This window comes from Salmo salar, chromosome ssa07, assembly GCF_905237065.1.
Source record: "Salmo salar chromosome ssa07, Ssal_v3.1, whole genome shotgun sequence".
Classification (NCBI taxonomy): domain Eukaryota; kingdom Metazoa; phylum Chordata; class Actinopteri; order Salmoniformes; family Salmonidae; genus Salmo; species Salmo salar.
The window spans coordinates 16,105,996-16,132,661 of NC_059448.1; the positions used below are offsets into that span (position 1 = coordinate 16,105,996).

General features: G+C 45.9%; 1 protein-coding gene across 2 annotated transcripts in view; it reads left to right on the forward strand.

Moving 5' to 3' along the window:
* The window catches only part of LOC106608644 (DENN domain-containing protein 4C), a 61,804-nt gene extending 35,460 nt beyond the window's left edge, over positions 1–26,344 (forward strand). The window contains exons 13-34 of one of the 2 annotated variants that reach the window (XM_045721593.1): positions 2,391–2,536; positions 3,014–3,052; positions 3,701–3,834; positions 4,009–4,141; positions 8,391–8,597; positions 8,809–8,937; positions 9,969–10,116; positions 10,444–10,587; positions 12,440–12,565; positions 12,722–12,865; positions 12,974–14,100; positions 14,360–14,564; positions 14,762–14,853; positions 15,144–15,319; positions 17,797–17,988; positions 20,473–20,662; positions 22,014–22,124; positions 22,415–22,552; positions 22,828–22,945; positions 23,440–23,593; positions 23,726–23,790; positions 23,999–26,344. In XM_045721593.1, coding sequence (XP_045577549.1) covers positions 2,391–2,536; positions 3,014–3,052; positions 3,701–3,834; positions 4,009–4,141; positions 8,391–8,597; positions 8,809–8,937; positions 9,969–10,116; positions 10,444–10,587; positions 12,440–12,565; positions 12,722–12,865; positions 12,974–14,100; positions 14,360–14,564; positions 14,762–14,853; positions 15,144–15,319; positions 17,797–17,988; positions 20,473–20,662; positions 22,014–22,124; positions 22,415–22,552; positions 22,828–22,945; positions 23,440–23,593; positions 23,726–23,790; positions 23,999–24,135 — 4,055 coding nt within the window. In that variant the 3' untranslated portion in view covers positions 24,136–26,344. The remainder of the gene's footprint in view (positions 1–2,390; positions 2,537–3,013; positions 3,053–3,700; positions 3,835–4,008; positions 4,142–8,390; positions 8,598–8,808; positions 8,938–9,968; positions 10,117–10,443; positions 10,588–12,439; positions 12,566–12,721; positions 12,866–12,973; positions 14,101–14,359; positions 14,565–14,761; positions 14,854–15,143; positions 15,320–17,796; positions 17,989–20,472; positions 20,663–22,013; positions 22,125–22,414; positions 22,553–22,827; positions 22,946–23,439; positions 23,594–23,725; positions 23,791–23,998) is intronic. The other variant, XM_045721594.1, reaches the window with a different exon arrangement.
* Positions 26,345–26,666: the final 322 nt, after the last annotated feature.

A 26,666-nucleotide genomic window follows, 5' to 3' on the forward strand; every position in this document is an offset into this window, starting at 1 on the left:
CTAATAGACAGTTAAGAAAATAATTAGTATACTAAAACTTTACTTGGCTCATTGCGCTCAAGCGACTCCTTGTGGCAGGCCGGGCGCCTGCAAGCTGAATTCGGTCGTCAGTTGAACGATGTTTCCTCCGACACATTGGGTGGCTGACTTCCGGGTTAAGCGTGCGGGTGTTAAGAAGCGCGGCTTGGCGGCTCATGTTTCGGAGGAGGCATGACTCGACCTTCGCCTCTCCCGAGCTCGTTGGGGAGTTGCAGCGATGAAACAAGATCATAATTGGATTCCAATTGGATATCACGAAAATTGGGGAGAAAAAGTGGCGTAAAAATACCACAACAAAAAATATTTAATAAACTGTAAAATGATCATTTTCATTTGTTGCAATCTAACACATTTGTCAAAGTATTATAATTGCGCAATGTACAGTTCCGGTCAAAAGTTTGGACACCTTCTCATTACAGGGTTTTTATTTATTTATACTGCTAAAATAAGCAAAGAGAAACGACAGTCCATCATTACTTTAAGACATGAAGGTCAGTCAATCCGGAAAATTTCAAGAACTTTGAAAGAATCTTCAAGTGCAGTCGCATAAACCATCAAGCGCTATGATGAAACTGGCTCTCATGAGGACCCCCACAGGAAAGGAAGACCCAGAGTTGCCTCTGCTGCAGAGGATAAGTTCATTAGAGTTACCAGCCTCAGAAATTGCAGTCCAAATAAATGCTTCACAGAGTTCAAGTAACAGACACATCTCAACATCAACTGTTCAGAGGAGACTGAATCAGGCCTTCGTGGTCGAAATTGCTGCAAAGAAACCACTACTAAAGGACACCAATAACAAGAGGAGACTTGCTTGGGCCAAGAAACACAAGCAATATACATTAGACTGGTGGAAATCTGTCCTTTTTGTCTGAGTCAAAATGTGAGATTTTTGGTTCCAGCCGCTGTGTCTTTGTGAGATGCAGAGTAGGTGAACGTACGATCCCTGCATGTGTAATGCATGGAGGAGGAGGTGTGTGGGTGCTTTGCTGGTGACTCTGTCAGTGATTTATTTCGAATTGAAGGCACACTTAACCAGCATGGCTACCACAGCATTCTGCAGCGATATGCCATCCCATCTGGTTTGCGCTTAGTGGGACTATAATTTCGTTTTTCAACTGGACAATGACCTTAAACACACCTCCAGGCTGTGTAAGGGCTATTTGACCATGACGGAGAGTGATGGAGTCCCGTGTGGCTCAGTTGGTAGAGCATGGTGTTTGCAACGCCAGGGTTGTGGGTTCGATTCCCACGGGGGACCAGTACGGAGAAAAGAAATGTATGAAATGTATGCATTCACTACTGTAAGTCGCTCTGGATAAGAGCGTCTGCTAAATGACTAAAATGTAAAATGTAATGGAGTGCTGCATCAGATGACCTGGCCTCCAGTCACCTGACCTCAACCCAGTGGAGATGGTTTGGGATGAGTTGGACTGCAGAGTGTAGGAAAAGCAGCCAACAAGTGCTCAGCATATGTGGGAATTCCTTCAAGACTGTTGGATAAACATTCCCCCTGAAGTTGGTTGAGAGAATGTCAAGAGTTTGCGAAGCTGTCATCAAGGCAAAGGGTGGCTAGTTTGAAGAATGTCAAATATGAAACATATTTTGATTTAACACTTTTTTTGGTTGTTACATGATTCCATGTGTGTTTTTTCATAGTTTTGATGTCTTCACTATTATTCTACAATGTAGAAAATAGTCAAAATAAAGAAAAACCCTTGAATGAGTAGTTGTGTCCAAACTTTTGACTGGTAGTGTATATTATACGTTCTTTTAATGTCATCCAGGAGCTGTGCTAGCCAGACAGCGTATCTGACTGCTGCTCCAAGTGTTCATAACAGGCAAAGCTTTAATTTCACAGGCCTACACAGTGTCTGAAATCAACCATCCGTGGCATTGGCTGCAAAGACTTTCCACTGATGTAGGCTTCTTGGAAAGGGATCACATCCTCATTTAGGTCCATGGAGGCTGCAGAACCAGTGGGAAAGAGCTACACATCTTGGTTATATGACAATCTGTAATGGCTATATTGTAATGCATTCGTAAGAAAATATACTTATTCCATTATATTCTATTGCCCATTTGATTTAAAAGGTTAGTTCACCATCTCACTGAGTTATTGAAGACTTGAGTCCCACACTACCCATTCACTGAATATACATTTGCTTTTTATTACTGGAGAATTGTAATTTAAAATAAGGCCACTATAAAATCCACACAATGCAAATTTCCTTTGGCATTTTATTTTGACTCTGGCCACACAGCGTTTTAGTGTTTTAGATAACATTTGTGTAGCATTTCCTGAGGGTTTCCTATGGATAGGCCCATTGACCTGTCTCTCTGTCCTCTCCCAGGTTTCCTAAAGAGCAGGGAGCGAGCCCACCAGAAGTTCTATTCGCAGCTGACCAAGACTCAGATCTTCATCCGCTTCATCGAGGAGTGCACGTTCGTCAGCGACAAGGACACAGGCCTTGCCTTCTTCGACGACTGCATCGAGAAGGTGAGCGTTATCAAGCAACAGGAGTCCGTGTGGGGGGTCCGTTTAATATGAACTCCGTCCATCCAGGAAGTTAATTGAAATTCAATGAATGATTTTTAAGTTCCAACAGTGTTCCCTGCAGCTAAAACTGCTTGTAATGATGCCATTTTTTATGCTTTGCCTGCTGGGTTGGTCAATTCCATTCCAACTCCCATCAAGCCAGGAAGTGAATTGAACATCAATTAATTAATTGAAAACGTATCTTTGAAAATAAACTTCACTTTTACATTTTTTAAATTGGAATTTCCCGCCAAACCCTGCTAGACAAGAACATGGCCCTAGAGCAATGTCAATTTTCAGAACCCGATTTCTGTGACGCTTTTTTAAAATGTGGTGTTTTATTGGTGACTCAGTCGTAACATTACTCCGGGGAGACTGACGGAGGAAAACTCATTTTCCTCTGATTTAATCTGTTCCTTTACTTTTTCCCCCCTGCAGCTATTTCCCTCTGATAAAGGCAACGACAAAGGCACTAAGGTAATCCCTCGGACCCTAATCAAGCTTTAACACATCTCCTTTTCCAGCTAGAGTCAAATTTTTATGCATTAGAAGAATGGTTTTAGTGATTTTGATTTGTATGTGTTTTTATTTATAGATTTTTTTTCTATTTCATTTTTACCCCTTTTTCTCCCCAATTTCGTGGTATCCAATTGTTAGTAGTTACTGTCTTGTCTCATCGCTGCAACTCCCGTACGGACTGAGGAGAGGCGACGGTCGAGAGCCATGCGTCCTCCGAAACACAACCCAACCTAGCCGCACTGCTTCAGTGCACATCCAACCCGGAAGCCAGCCGCACCAATGTGTCGGGGGAAACACAGTACACCTGGCAACCGTGTCAGCGTGCACTGCACCCGGCCCGCCACAGGAGTCACTAGTGCGCGATGGGACAAGGACATCCCTGCCAGCCAAACCCTCCCCTAACCCGGGCGATGCTGGGCCAATTGTGCACCGCCCCATGGGTCACAGCCGGCTGCTACAGAGCCTGGACTCGAACCCAGAATCTCTAGTGGCACAGCTAGCACTGTGATGCAGTGCCTTAGACCACTGAGCCACTCGGGAGGCTTGTCTCTGTGTGTATGTATGGCCATGTGCGCTGACACTGAGAACATGTTTTCCTTTCCATAGGTGGAGGGTGAGTCCTCAGAGGACACTAAGCTCATGGAACTAGACGAATCACAGAGGAGCGAGCATACAGTCTTCGTCATGCCCCCAGAACCTCCCACCCCCGAGGACGAATCTGATCCCCCTACCCGCTACAGGTGAGCTACCCCCCCAGTACATGCTGCACCACCAACACATTGACAGCACAATAACACCAGTGAGACCGGTAGTGTTTTACAGTGGACGTCTGGCTCAGTGGAAGGGAAGCGGCTCTGCATTAGCTTCACTCTCATATCTGTGGTGTTTTTTTTTCCCCTTTCTCGCTCTGTTAGTTATAAGAGTTTCCCTCGGTTGCGTATAGACCTGTTTGACCGTCCCAGAGAGGTGATACCAGCGCTGAGGAGCAGTACACCAGGGGCCAGCCTGTCCAGCAGCCCTGCACTGCTGGCCAAGAGGACCAAGCAGGTACGCACACGCACAGTGGCAGGACCATGGGATAGATGCAATGGTGTGTACAATAACATAAACAGTCAACCAGAGGATCAGGTGTAACAGGCTAATTCTGGTACAGTACTTTTTATTTGCTTTGTAAAACAACAGGTATAGACTGACCGTGAAATGCTTACTTATGGGTCCTATTCCAACAATGTAGAGTTAAAGATAAAATAGAAATGGTGACATGAGGAATAGATACACAGTGAAGAACAATAAAGAGTGAAAATAACATGGCCATATACAGGAAGTACCAGTACCGAGTCGATGTGCAGTGGTATGAGGAAATTGAGGTAGGTATGTACATATAGTTAGGGGTAAAGTTACTAGGCAACAGGATAGGTAAAACCGTAGCAGAGCGTACGTGGTGAGTGTGTGTGGGCGTATACTGTGTGTGGGGGTAGAATCCAGTGTGTGCTCATAGTCAGTGCAGGAGAGTTGGTGCAGTGTGTGTGCGGTAGGGTGTATGTTTCCATTTTTAATGTCAGTGTGTTTCTTGCAAGCTCTAACCCCTAAAATGCAATAATCAATAACAATGTAATACAAGGTAGAACAAAAACACGATAAAGTAAATAAGCATACTATACACAGGGTCAGTTCCAGTACCATATTTACAATGTGTAGGGATAATGGATCGATGGAGGTAGATATGTATAGGGCTATGGTGACTAGGCATCAGGATATATGATAAACAGAGTAGCAGCAGTGTATATGATGATTGTATGTGAGTGAGTGTTTGTCGAGTCAGTATAAATGTGTGTGTGAGCAAATTATGGAGTGAGTGTTTGTATTTATGTTGGAGTATCAGTGTGCGTAGAGCCCTGTGAGTGACGATAGAGACAGTGCAAACTTAAAATACAAAGGTCAACTCAGTCCGTGTAGCCATTTCCTTAGCTACACTATATATACATACAAGTATGTGGACACCAAGTATGTGGACACCCATTCAAATTAGTGGATTCGGCTATTTCAGCCACACCTGTTGCTGACAGGTGTATAAAATCGAGCACACTGCCATGCAATCTCCATAGACAAACACTGGCAGTAGATTGGCCCGTACTGAAGAGCTCAATGACTTTCAAAGTGGCACCATCATAGGATCAAGTAAGTTCGTCGAATTTCTGCTCTACTAGAGCTGCCCCGGTCAACTAAGAGCTGTTACTGGGAAGTGGAAATGTCTAGGAGCAACAACGGCTCAGGTGCGAAGTGGTAGGCCACACAAGCTCACAGAACGGCACTGCCGAGTGCTGTAGCACGCAACATTCACTACCAAGTTCTAAACTGCCTCTGGAAGCAACGTCAGCACAAGAACTGTTCGTTGGGAGCTTCATGAAATGGGATTCCATGGCTGAGCAGCCGCACACAAGCCAAAGATCACCATGCGCAATGCCAAGCGTCATCTGGAGTGGTGTAAAGCTCACCGCCATTGGACTCTGGAGCAGTGGAAATGTGTTCTCTGGTGTGGTGAATCACGCTTCACCATCTGGCTGGACTAATCTTGGTTTGGCGGATCCCAGTCGAAAGCTACCTTCCCCAATGCATAGTGCCAACTGTGAAGTTTGGTTTAGGAGGAATAATGGGGCTGTTTTTCATGGTTCAGGCTAGGCTCCTTAGTTCCAGTGAAGGGAAATCTTAACGCTACAGCATACAATGACATTCTAGACGATTCTGTGCTTCCAGGTTTGTGGCAACAGTTTGGGGAAGACCCTTTCCTGTTTTAGCATGACAATGTCCCCGTGCACAAAGCGATGTCCATACAGAAATGTTTTTTTGAGATAGGTGTGGAAGAACTTGATTGGCCTGCACAGAGCCCTGACCTCAATCCCATCTAACATCTTTGGGATGAATTGGAACGCCGATTGCGAGCCAGGCCTAACCGCCCAACATCAGTGCCGGACCTCAATAATGCTCTTGTGGCTGAATGGAAGCAAGTCCCCGCAGCAATGTTCCAACATCTAGTGGAAAGCCTTCCCAGAAGAGTGGAGGCTGTTATTGCAGCAAAGGGGGGGACCAACTCCGTATTAAATGCCCATGATTTTGGAATGAAATGTTCGATGAGCAGGTGTCCACATATTTCTGGTCATGTGGTGTATTTAGTTAGCTATTTAGCAGTCTTATGGCATGGGGATAGAAGTTGTTCAGGAGTCTGGTGTCGGGATTGATGCGCCGGTTCCACTTGCCATGCGGAAGCAGAGAGAACAGTCTTTGGCTTGGGTGGTTGGAGTCTTTAACGATTTTTCAGGCATTCCTTTTACACCGCCTGATATAGAGGTCCTGGATGGCAGTACAGCTGTAGAAGTTTGAGATTTGAGGGCCAATGTCAAACCTTTTCAACCTCTTAAGGGGGTGTAGACACCGAGGAACTTGAAGCTCTTCACCTGCTCAACTACAGCCCCATCGATGTGGATGGGGACGTGCTCGCTCCTCCATTTCCTGTAGTCCATGACATTGGCCCGCAAATCAGAGACCTGGCACCACACTGCCAGGTCTCTGACCTCTTCCCTATAGGCTGCCTCATCGTCGTCGGTGATCAGTCCTACCACTGTTGTGTCGTCAGAGACCACGCAGTCCTGGTTGAACAGGGAGTACAGGTGGGGATGAATTACACACCCCTGAGGGCCCCTGTGTTGGTCAGTGTGGCTGATGATGCGAGTGCTAAGGGGCGATAGTCATTTAGGCAGATTACCTTGGTGTTCTTGGCACGAGGACTATGGTGGTCTGCTTGAAACAAATTGGTATTACAGACCAGGTGAGTGAAGACACTTGCCAGCTAGTCAGCACATACTCTGAGTACGTGTCCTGGTATTCTGTCTGACCCCGTGGCCTTGCGAATGTTAACCTGTTTTTAAAGGTCTTACTCACATCGGCTCTGGAAAGCGAGATCACACAGTTGTACGGAACAGCTGGGGCTCTCATGCATGGTTCAGTGTTGCGTGCTCCGAAGCTGTTCTGATGTCCAGATGCTGTTTTTGGTCATAGGAAATTATGACAGTGACATTACGTTAAAAAAAAAAGTTAAGACCAGCGTAAAAAAACCCCACAAAAAGCAGAATTGCTCAGGAGCCCGTAAAACTGCTACAATTCACTGCAGCGCCATCTTGGTCAACAGACATTGGTCAACAACATTGTCCTGATCATTTTAGTTCTACTCACTGTGCCCTGTCTACTGCCCTGACCACATGACCAATTCCCCAGTCAGGGAATAACGTTGCCTGCCATGGACGCTGTCGGCTGCTGAGTCATTCTCTCACCCGGTGTCCCAAATGGCCCCCTGTTCCCTATATAGTACTGTACTTTTCAGCAGGGCATATAGGGTAATGTGTGCACTATGTAGGGAATATGGTGCCATTTTGGACAACCATTCTCCTTCTGGAATGGTACACAGGCTGGTTCCAATAAAAATAAGTCACTCACCACTGTCATCAGCAGCAACTTATTTACAATATAGGGCAGAGTAGAATAGCAGACTCTGGGCTGTAACGCTGCTGCTCTTTGAATTCTGTCTAGGCCAAGTACAGACAACCAGCTTACTTTGGACAGAGAGGGGGGTCACTGTGACCTGTTTTTAGAATAATAGACCTCCCAGGAAACAGGCTTTTTTTGTTTTTGTGATTCTTGTTGTTTTGTCGTCCTCTGCTTTTGTGGGAGGCCAATATATTTTTCCAGGTCAGACAAAACTGTTTGCTGTGTATGTGTAGCGCTTGTCTGGCTACGTGTAGAAGACCTAAAAAGTACCTTGAAAATAAATAGATTACATAATATAAACTGGGTGGGTCGAGCCCTGAATGCTGATTTGGCTGAAAGCCGTATACCACGGGTATTACAAAACATTTATTTGTACTAATCTAATTATATAAATAGATTCCATAATATGCATCACACATTTTTTTATATTCACACACACACCACAAACACTGCGTGGTGGGTGTCAGTATGTGGGCGTTTAATATTTCTGTGGCGCTTGAAAGACTCTCGCCTCAGAGAGCCACATGCAGTATTATTAGGCCATTGTTGTACGGAGGGAGGGAAGGTTCACCATTAGGAACGTGCACAGTCACACACACTCTCCTCCCAACTCTGACCATGAGGAAATAGCACAGGATAATAATAAACTTAAAATCATCTCATAATCATTCAATTGTATTCATGTCTCCCACCCCCATTAAAGTGACAAAAAAAAGCTCATTTAAACTGAACAGAAATTAACTTTTCCCCTCCGCAGGAGATCAAGCTGGCCTACAAGATGGCCAAGCGCTTCTACTCCGACCCTCCGCTGTGGGCCAAGTGTCTGTTCAGCCACTGCTACAGTCTGTGGTTCATCTGTCTGCCTGTCGGGGTGAGGCTGGTCCAGTCCAAGAGCTGGGCAATGCAGCAGGCCTACAACGTCCTGCTCAAGATGAGGACCTCTGAGGTGGAGGTCCTGGATGAGGTGAAGGGAGGGGAGTTGGGGTATGGGAAGGGTTGGGTTGTGGGGAGATTGGTATGTGGGGGGGGGGTGGTGTTTGTCAACGTTAACATGAGTCTTTGTGTGGGTGTGTGCGTGCGACTGTCATCATTTCCACTACAGGGGTAATGACTACAGTGGAAGTCTACTGTAGCTATTAGGTTGTTGTTATTAGCCACCATCTCTCCCTCTGTAGGTGTGTTACCGTGTAGTGATGCAGCTGTGTGGTTTGTACGGTCAGCCGGTCATGGCCGTCCGTGTTCTGGTGGAGATGAGGAAGGCAGGGGTGCACCCTAACGCTATCACCTATGGCTACTACAACAAGGTGGGTTACTTTAACCAGCCCATACACTTACAGGTAACTGCCAAAATAAAGGAAACACCAACATAGTGTCTAAATAGGGCGTTGGGCCAGAACGGCTTCAATGCGCCTTGTTATAGATTCTACAAGTGTCTGGAACTTTATTGGAGGGATGCGACACCATTCTTCCACAAGAAATTCCATCATTTTGTTGATGGTGTTGGAAAACGCCGTCTCAGGGGCCGCTCCAGAATCTCCTTTAAGTGTTCAATTGGGTTGAGATCTGGTGTGTGTGTGTGTGTGTGTGTGTGTGTGTGTGTGTATAAATATCTATCCTATACTCCTTTGAGACCCCTCTTTCAAAGTCACTGAGATCTCCAACTAGCCATGGTAGCCAAAATAATGGGCAACTGGGTATTTTTATACTTGACCCTAAGCATAATGGGATGTTAATTACTTAGGAACCACACCTGTGTGGAGGCACCTGCTTTCAATATATTTTGTATCCCTCATTTACTCGCGTGTTTCCTTTTATTTTGGCAGTTACATGTACATACAGTCCAATTGGCTCCCTGCCCCATTTCCTTTGACCCTTCAGTGTTTGGTCTGAATAGGGTTGAAGGGATAGATGTGGGTAATTTCCCGAGAGTCTGATGAATTCATGAACACCATTTTTGTCTCTGCGTCCAGTATGAAGGAAGTTTGCAGTAGTTTTGTGAGCTAATGCTGACTAGCATTAGCGCAATGACTGGAAGTCTACAGGAAACGTTGGCATGCTACCTTCATACTGGACACAGAGACATAAAAATGGTATCAGCTAGTTCATCAGGCTCTGAGGAAGTAGATAAAGGGTTTCATTACCAAAATATCGAACTATCCCTTTAAGATGTTTAGTGGTGGAGATTCCACCATATTGCTTATACCTTTTATATATCTGCAAACATTTAAGATTAGGGCAAAGGTGTAGGGAGGGTTAGGGCACTTTAAACTAGCTCATACAAATACCTAAATTCAAAGCAGGTCCATGTTAACTTGCAATCCGCTCTTTCCTCCAGGCTGTTCTGGAAGGTCCCTGGCCAAGTCGAAACCGCAGTGGTCTCTTCATGTGGGCCAAGGTTCGCAACGTGGTGCGCACTGTAGCCCAATTTAAACAGGCACTCCACCGGATGCCCGCCACGAAAGGACCCACCATCATCACGACAGGTGAGGTGTCAGAACACTACAGGGACGGAGCATGGGAGAGTGTCGTTCACTTAGGTTGGAGTGGAATCACAACAGGTTTTGCACCAAATGCATATTTCTTTCTAAATGTTTTAAATCCATTTTAACGATGCAATGTAATGAATGTGCTTGATTGTAGGACAGTAAAGTCTATTCACAATAATACAGTATTATACTGTACAGGCTGTATTGCTTTGTTTCTTTGTATAGCTACTACATGGTAAAGGGCAGTAGCTCCCTTTTACCTTACTCACCTAAAACTCTGATCTGGGACGCAGGAAGTGATGTAGGCTTGTTCTCTGTCTGTAGTGGTGTCAGTGAGCGGCTTGGTGAGCGGCGATCGGATGAGCCACGGGAGTGCAGATCACTCCAGTGAGGTGAACGGAGAGGATCACACGCTGTTCGCACGCAGCCTCATCATAGGAGACGCCACAGACAACCACTGCAGCACAGGTAGGCTGCAGCACAGGTAGGCTGCAGCACAGGTAGGCTGCAGCACAGGTAGGCTGCAGCACAGATAGACTAAAGCCTTGAAACACTGGACCAGGCCACTCACACAACTTTGCTCAGCCCCTAGCTGCTGGCTCCTAGCCCCTATCCCCAAGCTGCTAGCCCCTCACCCCTAGATATTAGCCTATAGCTCCGGGCACTGAGCCGCAACTCCTTAGATACAGTGAAGGAATAAAGTATTTGATCCTCTGCTGATTTTGTACGTTTGCCCACTGACAAAGAAAAGATCAGTCTATAATTTTAATGTAGGTTTATTTGAACAGTGAGAGACAAAGTAACAAAATAAAAATCCAGACAAACGCATGGCAAAAATGTTATAAATTGATTTGCATTTTAATGAGGGAAATAAGTATTTGACCCCCTCTCAATCAGAAAGATTTCTGGCTCCCAGGTGTTTTTTATACAGGTAACGAGCTGAGATTAGGAGCACACTCTTAAAGGGAGTGCTCCTAATCTCAGCTTGTTACCTGTATAAAAGACACCTGTTCACAGTAGCAATCAATCAATCAGATTCCAAACTCTCCACCATGGCCAAGACCAAAGAGCTCTCCAAGGATGTCAGGGACAAGATTGTAGACCTACACAAGGCTGGAATGGGCTACAAGACCATCGCCAAGCAGCTTGGTGAGAAGGTAACAACAGTTGGTGCGATTATTCGCAAATGGAAAAAACACAAAAGAACTGTCAATCTCTCTCAGCCTGGGGCTCCATGCAAGATCTCACCTTGTGGAGTTGCAATGATCATGAGAACAGTGAGGAATCAGCCCAGAACTACACGGGAGGATCTTGTCAATGATCTCAAGGCAGCTGGGACCATAGTCACCAAGAAAACAATTGGTAACACACTTCGCCGTGAAGGACTGAAATCCTGCAGCGCCCGCAAGGTCCCCCTGCTCAAGAAAGCACATATACATGCCCGTCTGAAGTTTGCCAATGAACATCTGAATGATTCAGAGGACAACTGGGTGAAAGTGTTGTGGTCAAATGAGACCAAAATGGAGCTCTTTGGCATCAACTCAACTCGCCGTGTTTGGAGGAGGAGGAACGCTGCCTGTGACCCCAAGAACACCATCCCCACCGTCAAACATGGAGGTGGAAACATTATGCTTTGGGGGTGTTTTTCTGCTAAGGGGACAGGACAACTTCACCGCATCAAAGGGACGATGGACGGGGCCATGTACCGTCAAATCTTGGGTGAGAACCTCCTTCCCTCAGCCAGGGCATTGAAAATGGGTCGTGGATGGGTATTCCAGCATGACAATGACCCAAAACACACAGCCAAGGCAACAAAGGAGTGGCTGAAGAAGAAGCACATTAAGGTCCTGGAGTGGCCTAGCCAGTCTCCAGACCTTAATCCCATAGAAAATCTGTGGAGGGAGCTGAAGGTTCGAGTTGCCAAACGTCAGCCTCGAAGCCTTAATGACTTGGAGAAGATCTGCAAAGAGGAGTGTGGGACAAAATCCCTCCTGAGATGTGTGCAAACCTGGTGGCCAACTACAACAAACGTCTGACCTCTGTGATTGCCAACAAGGGTTTTGCCACCAAGTACTAAGTCATGTTTCGCAGATACTTATTTCCCTCATTAAAATGCAAATCATTTTATAATTTTTAAAAAAGTTGTCTTTTTTGTTGTTATTCTGTCTCTCACTGTTCAAATAAACCTACCATTAAAATTATAGACTGATAAGTGGGCAAATGTACAAAATCAGCAGGGGATCAAATACTTTTTTCCCTCACAGTATGCACAGATCTGAACGGACTGGGTAGATGAAAACAATATGTTTGTGTCCCACAGGAGGTCAGTCTGATCAGGGCTACGGCTCTAAAGATGAGTTGCATCAGGAGCAAGTGGATTTGGCTCAATCAGCAGCCCCTCTTATCGATGTGGATCACCGGAGCAAGCCCAAAGCACAGCACAATGGTAACCAAATCGGGCATTTCCAAAATATAAACGCCAGTCTAATCTAGAAGAACTCATCTGCTGGTTGAGCATGCATTTTTATTCAGGATTTTCTATCAGCAAAAATGAATAATTAAAAAAAATAAGTTCAATTGATGTGGGATAATGTCTCTTCAGGTGGGGACATAGCTGGCTCGGTGGACAGTTCTGTGGTCGTAGCGGAGCCCACCAGCCCTGTTGAAGCCATCCTACATGTCCCCAGCATCGTCAAGCTGTCCACAGGAGGGAGCTTCGATACCGCCATGAAGAGAGGAGGCACTGGTAAGTGACAGGAGCAGACCCAAATTTATAAACCTAATCTCAATCTGAGGTTGACACACTTGATATTAAGGGTAACATCTGCAATATCACTGAACTCTCTACCACCAGCCCCAGGGAAGCTGTTCTCTCTGCGCAGCCAGAGCCAGGATGTCTCTCTGCCAGAGGAGGGTGAGTCCGCAGCCCCGGGTGGCTCTGGGGAGGCGGGGCCTGCAGTTCAGGGCCAGCGCCAGAAGGCCTTCTCGGAGCGCAGCTGCAGCTTCAGCGTCGAGAGTCGTGCTGGCATGCTGATGGAGAAACATGGCGTGGACCACATCGCGAGACGCATGGGCGCCGATGCCCGAATCCTTGCCGCTGCCCTTTCTGGGTGTGGCACCACCCAACCGCCTACAAATCCGCCATCCAAGGCTCTTTTTAAGGAGTTGGAGTCAGAGGAGGGGCGTGGTCCGATGCTGGGGAAACTGTCAGAGGAGGAGGGCCCTGTAATGGACCCAACCCCACTGGAGGAGGGGCTAGGGAAAGAGGAGAAGAGAATGGACGGGGAGGATGAGATGGGACTGAAGTTGGAGGAGGAAGGAGATTCAGGGGGGAGGGGTGATGACTCTCTGCCAACCCTGGAGATGAAGGAGGTGGAGGTCGGGGCTGATCCCCTCTCCCTGCTGGTCTCAGAGCACGAAGAGTTGGCGTCCGTAACCAGCCAGGAGCTGCCGCACTCCCTGCCTGCCGTGGTGTCCCGAAACCTGGCAGACGAGATTGAGATGTACATGAGCCTGCGAAGCCCACTGGGCCCCAAGTCCTCCAGTATGGAGTTCCACCAGGGGGGCCAGGGAGGGGACTCTTCCCCGGACACTGCCCCAGTTAAGCAAGCTCTAGAACGGAGGTCCAGCCTCCCTGTGCCCCCTGTCAAACACCCAGGGGGTTTAAGCGGGGACTCGACGCCCAAACGCAGCCCTGCTGCTGTCACGCGCTCCAAGACCTTCGCCGTTATGGCCACCAGGAGCCCTGCCTCTTCCGGCGGTGTTGTGGCCAGCCCGAGGTCGTCACTGACGGCGCTGGTGAGGTCCTCGCAAAACGGCTCGCTGGGCTCAGTCATCAACTCCATCTCAGGCATGAAGATGGACACCTTGCTCTCTGGTCCCAAGATGGACGTGTTGAAGTCAGGCATGAAGCAGGCAGGAAACCTGGCCAGCAAAGTGTGGGGGGCCGTGGCCTCAGCCTATTCCTACTCCGATGACGAGGTGAGCGGGGATGGACTGCAGAACATGCATACATAGATTAACAAAGAAATAACAGTAAAATGGTAATTAATTGCACAAAAATAACCTGCAACAGCCGGATTATATAGATACCACACGGCCAAACACCATTATATACAGAAAAATGATGGAAGACTTTCATTATGCAAGCAGAGCTTCTCATTTCAGTTTCACCTCGCAAATCATATTGCAGAATGCGTTTTGAATTTTTTTCTTATTACCCCCCCCCCCCTCTCCCCAGGATGAGCTGGCCCCGGGCTACAGGGATAGGGATAGTTTCCCTGCCGGGCTGGATGAGTCCATGCTGTCAGGGGGTGGAGGAGGGGACAGTCCCACCCACAGAGGGCCAACCCAAGGCTTGGTGTCCAACGGACTGACACAGAGCAGCACCAGCCTGGCCAGCAGCAGTAGCAGCAGTGACACAGGGAGAGGACCTCACTCCACACGTAAGACGCGCACACACACACACACACACACACACACACACAGCTTATATAAATACAAAAGTATATATGCATATACTCACATACTCCTATGCATGCACGCAGAGACAAACAACGTTACCCGTGCGCGCACAGTAAACACACAAAAAATATGTAGAAGGGTGTATGGTTGAAAAGTGAGTGTGTGTGTGTGTGTGTAGTGACTCCAGGACGGCCAGGGAGAGGTCCAGACTCTGATCAAGGCTCCCACCACACCAGCTCCTCAAGTATCTACCAAAACTGTGCCCTAGAGGTGAGAATATCATACTCACAATAACTGGCTACAGTACTCAACATACTGTCTCACCGAGTCAGTGAGTACAAGTGCTTTAGTAACCTGGCAGTACATACATAGGAGCTATAGAGTCATTTTAGACTGTGACATCTTGCTATCCATAACACGGGTTTGCTGCTGTTATCTAGCCAGGGAGCCTCAAGTAGCCTATGCCAGGTGCATCTGTAATGTTTCTCTGTGTGTGTGTGTGTGTGTGTGTGTGTGTGTGTGTGTGTGTGTGTGTGTGTTGCGTTTCCACGTGTTCCTAGGTGCTGATGTCCAGCTGCTCCCTGTGTCGGTCGTGTGAGTGTCTGGTGTACGACGAGGAGATCATGGCGGGCTGGACGGCAGACGACTCCAACCTCAACACCACCTGTCCTTTCTGCCGCACCGCCTTCCTGCCTCTGCTCCACGTCGAGTTCCACGACCTGCGCACCAACACAGCGTGGGTGTCTATGGATTTCTTGATCGTTGAATAGATCCGTTTAATAGTATATTTTTCCTGTTTTAAAGCCCAGTGATTTCCCTGTGTTTTATATACACTACCGTTTAGAAGTTTGGGGTCACTTAGAAACGTCAACAGTGAATTGGCGACTCCGGGATGCTGGCCTTCTAGGCAGAGTTGCAATGAAAAATCTGTATCTCACACTGGCCAATAAAAAGAAAAGATTAAGATGGGCAAAAGAACACAGACACTGGACAGAGGAACTCTGCCGAGAAGGTCAGCATCCCGGAGTCGCCCCTTCACTGCTGACGTTTAGACTGGTGTTTTGCGTGTACTATTTAATGAAGCTGCCAGTTGAGGACTTGTGAGGCGTCAGTTTCTCAAACTAGACACTCTAATGTACTTGTCCTCTTGCTCAGTTGTGCACCGGGGCCTCCCACTCCTCTTTCTATTCTGGGTAGAGTCAGTTTCCGCTGTTCTGTGAAGGGAGTAGTACACAGCGTTGTACGAGATCTTCAGTTTTTTGGCAATTTCTCGCATGGAATAGCCTTCATTTCTCAGAACAAGAATAGACTGACGAGTTTCAGAAGAAAGTCCTTTGTTTCTGGCCATTTTGAGCCTGTAATCGAACCCACAAATGCTAATGCTCCAGATAATCCACTAGTCTAAAGAAGGCCATTTGTATTGCTTCTTTAATTAGGACAACAATTTTCAGCTGTGCTAACATAATTGCAAAAGGGTTTTCTAATGATCAATTAGCCTTTTAAAATGATAAACTTGGATTAGCTAACACAACGTGCCATTGGAACACAGGAGTGATGGTTGCTGATAATGGGCCTCTGTACACCTATGTAGATATTCCATAAGAAATCTGCTGTTTCCAGCTACAATAGTCATTTACAACATTAACAATGTCTACGCTGTATTTCTGATCAATTTGATGTTATTTTAATGAACAAAAAATTAGCTTTTCTTTCAAAAACAAGGACATTTCGAAGTGACACCAAACTTTTGAACAGTAGTGTATATTTCCCCACTATGAGGTTGGAATAATGCTGTGAAAATAATGATAATGCCCTTTTATTGTAAGAGCTGTTTGAAAAGACTGATATTTTGCCTGTTTTGGTGGGATGGAGTTTTTGGACTGCGCGGTGACATCACCAGGCAGTAAACTAGTTTTTAGACCAATAAGAAATAGTTCCAAATCTCTGCCAATAACAGCTAGTTTTCAGTTTCCCCCTCCCCACTCAGACCACTCCCAGACAGTCCTAGAAAAATTCTTACTCTTTGCTAAGATGCTACTTTTTAAAAAGACAATTATATTGAGAACTGCTGCATTGGACTTTTAACCTCAATTAATTTGGACACACTAAATCAGATTTCATGTACAAAACACAATCAAGCACTCACACAAAAATGTCTGCATTCAAGGATAAGGTGGAAGGCTTTGTCAGAAACTTTGAAAACATTTTAACGGGATAATGTTAGATACCTTATTGCAGTTGTCAAAGTCTTTAAAAGGTTCTATGTGGCTGCAAACCTGTGTGTGTGTGTGTGTATATATGGGACCCATCTCATCCAAAAAGTTGACTCAGGTTTGCCAAAAAGCATCTGGAAGCACCTGGATGATCATCAAGACTCTTGGAAGAATGTTCTATGGACAGATGAGTCAAAAGTATAACTTTTTGGACCACATGGGTCCCGTTATGCCTGACAAATCAAACACCGCATTCCACACTAAGAACCTTATACCAACGGTCAAGCTTGGTGGTGGTAGTGTGATGGTTTGGAGATGTTTTTCTGCCTCAGTACCTGGATGACTTACCTTTACAGAGCAGAATTCATGGTTCCTTCTATATCAGAGAATTCTAAAGGAGAATGTCAGGCCATCCGTCTGTGAGCTGAAGTGCAGCTGGGTCATGCAGCAAGAAAATAATCCGAGACACATTATCAAGTCGACATAAAAATGGCTAAAAAGTTGAAGTTTTGGAATGGCCTAGTCAAAGTCCAGACCTAATCCCAATTGAGATGTTGTGGCAGGACTTGAAACAACATGCTTGAAAACCCACAAATGTCGCTGAGTTAAAGGAGTTCTGCATGGAGAGTGGGCAAAAATTCCTCCAGTTATGTGAGAGACTGATCAACAACTACAGGAAGTGTTTGGTTGCAGTCATTGCAGCTAAAGGTGGCAAAACCAGTTATTGATTGTAAGGGGGCAATTACTTTTTCACACAGGGGCATTGGGTGTTGCATAACTTTGTTTATGAAATTAATGAAATAAGTATGTCATTGTTGGGTTATTTATTCACTCAGGTTCCATTTATCTAATATTAGGTTTTGGATTGAAAATGTGATAGCATTTAGTATGAAAAAATAGAGAAAATTGGAAAGGGGGCAAATACTTTTTCACAGTACTGTATATGGCTGGATAGTTGTGTATTCTCTATTCTGTTTCATAGTGTTGATCTCCCCTACAGGTTCTACCTGAAGCCCAGTGCATCAGGAGACAGTATCCACAGCGCCAGCCACCAGCCCACAACTACGGACTCCACCGTGCTCAAGGTGGGGGGTGCAGCAGACACCCCGCGCCCGGACCTCATCAGCTTCCCAGAATCCTCCTCTGAGGACCCAGGGGAGGTCCCGACCAGCCAAACCGCCACTCACAAGAGGTCTGTTCACAGAAATGCCTGTCTCATGAATGACTTAGTGACGATACTAACACAGGTAGAACAAGGACCCAGATGTTTCACCGGATGTATAAATCTGGTGAGGAGAGGAAGCCCAGTGGCCGGCAGTGGGGGGAGTATGGAGTGAAATGCAATTGGGCCTACATTCCGCAGACATTCCCTAACAGAAACATGCAAATGCATGTTGGAATGCGCCAATAGGGTCTCGCTAGCTTGTTCTTGGCTCTGCCCACTATGCTTCATTTGCTCACATTGAAAAGAACACAGATGAAGTATCTTGGTTTAGTTCTATATACACTGCTCAAAAAAATAAAGGGAACACTTAAACAACACAATGTAACTCCAAGTCAGTCACACTTCTGTGAAATCAAACTGTCCACTTAGGAAGCAACACTGATTGACAATAAATTGCACATGCTGTTGTGCAAATGGAATAGACAACAGGTGGAAATTATAGGTAATTAGCATGACACCCCCAATAAAGGACTGGTTCTGCAGGTGGGGACCACAGACCACTTCTCATTTCCTATGCTTCCTGGCTGATGTTTTGGTCACTTTTGAATGCTGGCAGTGCTTTCACTCTAGTGGTAGCATGAGACGGAGTCTACAACCCACACAAGTGGCTCAGGTAGTGCAGCTCATCCAGGATGGCACATCAATGCGAGCTGTGGCAAGAAGGTTTGCTGTGTCTGTCAGCGTAGTGTCCAGAGCATGGAGGCGCTACCAGGAGACAGGCCAGTACATCAGGAGACGTGGAGGAGGCCGTAGGAGGGAAACAACCCAGCAGCAGGACCGCTACCTCCGCCTTTGTGCAAGGAGGTGCAGGAGAAGCACTGCCAGAGACCTGCAAAATGACCTCCAGCAGGCCACAAATGTGCATGTGTCTGCTCAAACGGTCAGAAACAGACTCCATGAGGGTGGTATGAGGGCCCGACGTCCACAGGTGGGGGTTGTGCTTACAGCCCAACACCGTGCAGGACGTTTGGCATTTGCCAGAGAACACCAAGATTGGCAAATTCACCACTGGCGCCCTGTGCTCTTCACAGATGAAAGCAGGTTCACACTGAGCACGTGACAGACGTGACAGAGTCTGGAGAGGCCGTGGAGGACGTTCTGCTGCCTGCAACATCCTCCAGCATGACCGGTTTGGCGGTGGGTCAGTCATGGTGTGGGGTGGCATTTCTTTGGGGGGCTGCACAGCCCACCATGTGCTCGCCAGAGGTAGCCTGACTGCCATTAGGTACCGAGATGAGATCCTCAGACCCCTTGTGAGACCATATGCTCGTGCGGTTGGCCCTGGGTTCCTCCTAATGCAAGACAATGCTAGACCTCATGTGGCTGGAGTGTGTCAGCAGTTCCTGCAAGAGGAAGGCATTGATGCTACGGACTGGCCCGCCCGTTCCCCAGACCTGAATCAAATTGAGCACATCTGGGACATCATGTCTCGCTCCATCCACCAACGCCACGTTGCCCCACAGACTGTCCAGGAGTTGGCGGATGCTTTAGTCCAGGTCTGTGAGGAGATCCCTCAAGAGACCATCCGCCACCTCATCAGGAGCATGCCCAGGCGTTGTAGGGAGGTCATACCGGCACGTGGAGGCCACACACACTACTGAGCCTCATTTTGACTTGTTTTAAGGACATTACATCAAAGTTGGATCAGCCTGTAGTGTGGTTTTCCACTTTAATTTTGACTGTGACTCCAAATCCAGACCTCCATGGGTTGATAAATTGGATTTCCATTGATTATTTTTGTGTGATTTTGTTGTCAGCACATTGAACTATGTAAAGAAAAAAGTATTTAATAAGATTATTTCTTTCATTCAGATCTAGGATGTGTTGTTTAAGTGTTCCCTTTATTTTTTTGAGCAGTATATATAAACTCAGCAAAAAAAGAAACGTCCCTTTTTCAGGACCCTGTCTTTCAAAGAACATTCGTGGCCTTGTGTGTGTTTAAAAAAATAAATAAATTAAAAAAAGTGCTTCTTGACACAACACCCGCTTAACCCGGAAGTTAGCCCCACCAGTGTGTCAGAGGAAACACTGTACTCCTGGCAACCGTGTCAACGTGCACTGCGCCCGGCCCACCACAGGAGTCGCTAGTGCGCGATGGAACAAGGACATCCCTGCCGGGCCAAACCCTCCCCTAACCTGGACGACACTGGGCCAATGGGCCGGCTGCGACCGAGCCTGTACTCTAACCCAGAATCTCTAGTGGCACAGCTAGCACTGCGATGCAGTGCCTTAGACCACTGCGCCACTCGAGAGGCCAGTTCTAAATATATTTGATACTATTATAAGGGCCATCACGTGTACCCTAATGATGCTAACTTCTTCCTCTTTTAAATTGAACTGTCAGAGCCGAAACATCACAAGCTGACGACTTGACTCACTCTTGCTGTAAATGTTTCTGTTGTTAAAGTTCCTATGTCTCTGTATTTGCCCTCTCCTCTATACGTTTGTCAGTTTGGTACCGGTACCGGAGCCGGCTCAGTCGGACCCTCTGGGCTTGCTGGAACACCAGGCAGGGAAGCGGGGGACGTCTCTGACGCGCAGTAACAGCGTGGGCGGGCCACTACAGAGCCTGGTCTCTGCCCAGAGACAACCCGGACACGGCGTGTCCACCACCAGCCTGCCCTGCAGCCTGACAGAGGTGGTAAGTGTCCTTAGAATGTTTTCATAATGTACCAATAATGTCCTCACAATGTCCCAATAATGTCCTCTCAATCCTTGGACTTGAGTCAATTACATTTCAGTTAAGTCAATTCAGGGTATCAATTGAAATTCATCTTTGAGTCGAAAATGACTTTTTATTTGTGGACTCATTGAAATGTAATTTTCCGGTACTCTAAAACTGCAGCATGCATACTGGCCATGCATTTACAGTGCATTCGGAAAGTATTCAAACCCTTGACTTTTTCCACATTTTGTTACAGCTTTATTCTAAAAGGGATTACATACAAAAAAATCCTCATCAATCTACACACAATACCCCATAATGGCAAAGCGAAAACAGGTTTTTAGACATTTTCGCAAATGTTTGAAAAATAAAAAACATAAGTATTCAGACCCTGTGCTATGAGACTTGAAATTGAGCTCAGGTGGATCCTGTTTCCATTGATCATCCTTGAGTTGTTCCAACTTGGAGTCCACCTGTGGTAAATTCTATTGATTGGACATGATTTGGAAAGCCACACACGTTTCTATATAAGGTCCCACAGTTGACAGTGCATCTCAGAACAAAAACCAAGCCATGAAGTTGAAGGAATTGTCCGTAGAGCTCTGAGACAGGATTGTGTCGAGGACAGATCTGGGGAAGGGTACCAAAACATTTCTGCAGCATGGAAGGTCCCCAAGAACACAATGGCCTCCATCATTCTAAAATGGAAGAAGTTTAGAACCACCAAGACTCTTCCTAGAGCTGGCCGCCCGGCCAAACTGAGAAATCGGTGCAGAAGGGCCTTGGTCAGGGAGGTGACCAAGAACCCGATGGTCACTCTGGCAGAGCTCCAGAGTTCATCTGTGGAGATTTGAAAACCTTCCAGAAGGACAACCGTCTCTGCAGCGCTCCACCAATCAGGCCTTTATGGTAGAGTGGCCAGACGGAAACCTCTCCTCAGAAAAAGGCACATGACAGCCCGCTTGGAGTTTGCCAAAAGACACCTAAATGAATCGGACCATGAGTAACAAGATTCTCTGGTCTGATGAAACCAAGATTGAACTCTTTGGCCTCAATGCCAACTGGTATGTCTGGAGGAAACCTTGCACCATCCCTACTGTGAAGCACAGTGGTGGAGGTATCATGCTGTGGGGTATGTTTTTCATCTACAGGGAGACTAGTCAGGATCGAATGGAAAGATGAACAGAGCAAAGTACATAGAGATCCTTGATGAAAACCTGCTCCAGAGCGCTCAGACGAAGGTTCACCTTCCGATAATGTTATCTTGTGTGGATGGTCAGAACGAGTTACGCAACTGCCTAAAGTCGTCTGTATGTGTCTCTCTCAGGATGGCCTGGGACAAAAGCGGCCCAACCCCATGCCAGTGTCTGTACCCTACCTCAGCCCCCTGGTCCTCCGCAAAGAACTGGAGACCCTACTAGAGAACGAGGGGGACCAGGTAACACACATTTAACAGACCTAAGAATATCTTCAGAAAGAAGCAACATTTCAACTAGACAGGACAGCAAAATGGAACCCATAGATTGTCACATGTATTATGACTTAGTTATGTGTCAGTAATGTCAAGATGCTATTGTATGCGTGTCCCATTTACTTTTTAAGTCATTTAGCAGATGATCTGGTCATTTTTCAACCTTGCTTTTGCTGTTTACATCATCCCAGTGACTTGACAGATTTGAACAATGAACTGTAGTACCCCTGTTTGAGCACTGTTTAATTCACAACCAGGTGATCTACACCCATAAATTCCTGAGTCAGCACCCCATCATCTTCTGGAACCTGGTGTTTTATTTCTGTCGCCTGGACCTGCCCAGCTACCTGCCTGGCCTCATCCTCACCTCGGAACACTGCAACAACGGAGTACAGGTACATGGCCATGCAGAGCACCCGCACACACCCATGCTCACCCACACACACCCTCCCACCCAGATCCATACATACATACATACATACATACATACATACATACATACATACATACATACTACTCCTCTCCACCCGAGAGTACTGTAACAATAGACTACTGGTCAATCTCACGCAGTTTAGGAACATTGCTCTCTCTACTTATGATCACGCTGTTCAAGTAGGGCAACAGAAAGATGACTGTGTTTGTCTGTATTTTTCATTCACTATGTTTGCAGCTCCCCCAGACCTCCCTGTCCCAGGACAGTAAACAGGTGTATGTGCAGCTGCTGTGGGACAACATTAACCTGCACCAGGAGCCTGGCCATCCCCTCTACCAGAGCTGGAGGACCCTGCGTGAGTACAGACAGAGAGACAGCTCATACGTCTGATCAAGCAATCATCCTCAGAACACTGCGTCTGTCTGTCTGTCTGTCTGTCTGTCTGTCTGTCTGTCTGTCTGTCTGTCTGTCTGTCTGTCTGTCTGTCTGTCTGTCTGTCTGTCTGTCTGTCTGTCTGTCTGTCTGTCTGTCTGTCTGTCTGTCTGTCTGTCTGTCTGTCTGTCTGTCTGTCTGTCTGTCTGTCTGTCTGTCTGTCTGTCTGTCTGTCTGTCTGTCTGTCTGTCTGTCTGTCTGTCTGTCTGTCTGTCTGTCTGTCTGTCTGTCTGTCTGTCTGTCTGTCTGTCTGTCTGTCTGTCTGTCTGTCTGTCTGTCATGTATTTTTGGCCATATTTGTTAATGGTCAGCACTTTGGGATGTCTGCTATTAAAAATATCCATACCCATGACACACATTATTCTAATGTATTGAACAGTGAATGTAATGAATAATGAACCATCTGTTGTTCCCCAGTGGAGAAGAAGGCCACCTTGGCCCCCACAGACCATCAGGAGACACGGACTCTCCTCAACAGCATCGTCCGCAGCATCCAGACGAACGACGTATACGGCCCCATCAATCTGCTCCTCCGAGAGGTCAAGCGGCACCCAGAGGTCAAACGCCAAAGGTACGTCCTCTGAAGCTTATGATTTTGGGTGATCCATTTTGTGAGACGAAAGCATTGCATTTGTCAATGTTCTCTGTTGGTGTCTGTACTGTTTTGATCTATTCATGAATCAATCGATCTGTCTCTTATCAGGGGTATCTATAGGGAGATCCTCTTCCTGGCGCTTGTGGCATTGGGACGGGAGAACATTGACGTCGGTGAGTGAACTGTTTTAATGACCCAACCACTCTTGGATTTGGGTAATTCCAATCAACCAATGTGTTGTTGAGACGGCTATAGTTACCACAACTACTATGAGCTTTTCTATCCTGAGTTTGATAAGCTATTTGTATAATAAACCTAATTCTATTTCCAGGTTTCTATCATGTTCTGATTCGATATTCTTCCCTCCTGTGTTTCCAACAGAGGCCTTTGACCGTGAATACCGCCTGGCCTTTGATGATCTGAGCCCAGAGCAGCTCAAGGCCCTGCACAAGATTGACCGGCCACCCAACAGCAATGTCCAGTGGTGCCTCAAGTGCTTTGGAGCTCCAGTCATCTGACCTTGCCACCGCTGCCCTCTACTGGACGGTCTGAGAAGCGCTCCACCTGTGGCCCTCACTCACGCCGTGGAGAGAAGCAGAGAGAGAGACAGAGAAAAAGGGGAAAGAAACTTGATGGGTAGGGGTCAGGGTGTAAGGGAGAATCTTGGACAGATCATTTTTACACCCTCATATCGCCCAAAGATGGTACTTTAAAAAAAATCCCTATCCCGAAAGGCCCTATTGTTGATGTTTTTTCTCCTGCCTATCGTAGCTCATCCCGCAGGCCGATTTGTAACTCAAATAGTTATTTATGTGAATATTCTGGAGGGTGAGGGAGAGAGACTTGTTCTTTATGAAATGGTGTGTTTCTTTATCGATGTTGTAGAGGGAGTGAAGTGTGTATCTCACTGCCCAGTCCTGAGTGACCTTGCTTCAGCTCTGTCCTACTGTCCTGTAGCCCAACGGTGACCTCTAGAACCACCTTGTAGTAACCTAGGAGGCCATTCACCCAGGGACAGAATACTGATCGTCACTGTCATTGATGTGCACTTTTAGAAACGGTAACTTTACCAGTCCATTGGTTGTCTTTTTTTGTACATATTTTTCTACATGGGGGAAATTTGAAAACCGGGGTTGCCTTTTTTTTCAAAACGAGGAGGAATATTGGTGCCTTGATAATTTCTCCAGATTCAGTCTTATAAACAAATGTTATTGTCATTGTGGGTGTTTCTCTCGATGCAATTTATTTTTGAGGAGTACTTTTCTCTTGTTTGTGTGTGAATAAGTGTTGGATAAGGGCGGATTGAGGCTGCCGCAGACAGTCAGTCAAGATCAGTTCGAGAACATTCCAGAACCCTGCACTTGTGTCTTAAAGAAAAGCAAGAACTATATGAGGTTAGATTCTTACAATATTGACAACCCAATAGGAGAGAAATACTATACCCAAAAACCTTGAACGTTCCAGACATTTGTGGCGGCTAGACATCAAACGTAAGTGTGAATTGGAAGGGAACTGAGATGCCAAACCACTGAAGTGCAGCTCTTTCCTTCTCCTGCCATCGCTCCATGCCTTAAGCAAGAGACGAGAGCTGTTCTCTCACATGAAAAGAAACCATGGTAAGTTACTGCGGTACCTCAGTGACCAGTCAGTCAGTCCAATGTGTTATGTTTTTAACGATTTTCTTTTTAACTGCAACATACAGTACAGTTAAAACGATTATGGTAAAATATGCCAATATATGCATTTATGTGATAAGAAATCTGCTTGTGTACATGCTTGGGTTACTCCTTAATCATAAACCATAATATATAGATTAGTACATCTTTCTTGGAAAGCATCATGAACCATTGTAGTTATGGCAAATACTGTTTTCTTTGGACAAGCTAGCTTTTAAGGTTTACATATTAGTGTGGTCTGCCTTAATTCATTTTGTCACGTCTTTTTTTGTTTTCCATTGATTGTGAATGGAATATCAATTTTGACAATGAAGAGCGGAAGAGACTTTACACAGAACGTAAAGGACTCATTAAAACCAACGTGATATAGTGTATTCAAACAGAAGAGATGTGCCCAGCGCCTATGAATAGAAATGCCGATCCTAGATCAGCACTCTAAGATGCTTTAAGAATACGGACCCAAATAACATTCCAGAAAGTATCATAACTCCTACAACGGCACTACACACCGCGTTGTAGGACAATGGGTGAATATACAGATGTGTGAATATTCTGTTCATTGTTCAGATTGCGCTGCTTAGATTAGTACATGATTTAACCGCAATTGTTATCCTCTGGTCCAACATTTTTAAAGGTTTAAACATCAAACATTACCACCGATGAACATTTAATTCACCATTTCTTTCCAAATCAGTAAATGGGATGAGAATCTAAAACCTACAGGAAACCTAAAATAACCCTAATTCCAACGATTTGTTGTTATGATATGGTAACATGTTCTGTAGTCCATATAGCAGTCCAATCACACAGTGGTGTTATACGTTTGACTAACTTCTCCTTATATTGAAGTGATCCCACCATATGTGGCATTGTACATTTGAGCGTTTCCTGTTGGCTAAGAGCTTATGATGATATGCTCGCCAGAGGATGTACAGAAAGACCGTTCTATACAAAATGGTTAAACGGACCCTCTACTGTCCTGTGGAATTGATGTGAATGTCTATACACTATTGTGCCGCAATAAATTAGTTGTGACCTGATTCAAAACAAACCCTGCATCTAGTGATTTATTTGCATTAGTCACTGCATTGGTTTGGAGACAATTGCTAACCCACTCTTCAACATGGCATTAAGGGAGTACATCTTGCCACCAAAACACCAACACAGTTCTGGAAAAGTAACTTTAGAATGAATGATTTTAAAATGCTAACAATATGTAAAAAATAAATAATACAAATATATATACTGAACAAAAATATAAATACAGCATGCAACAATTTCAAAGACTTTTACTGAGTTACAGTTCATAAGGAAATCAGTCAATTTAAATGATTTCATCCGGCCTATGTGGATCTATGGATTTTAGTGTCCTT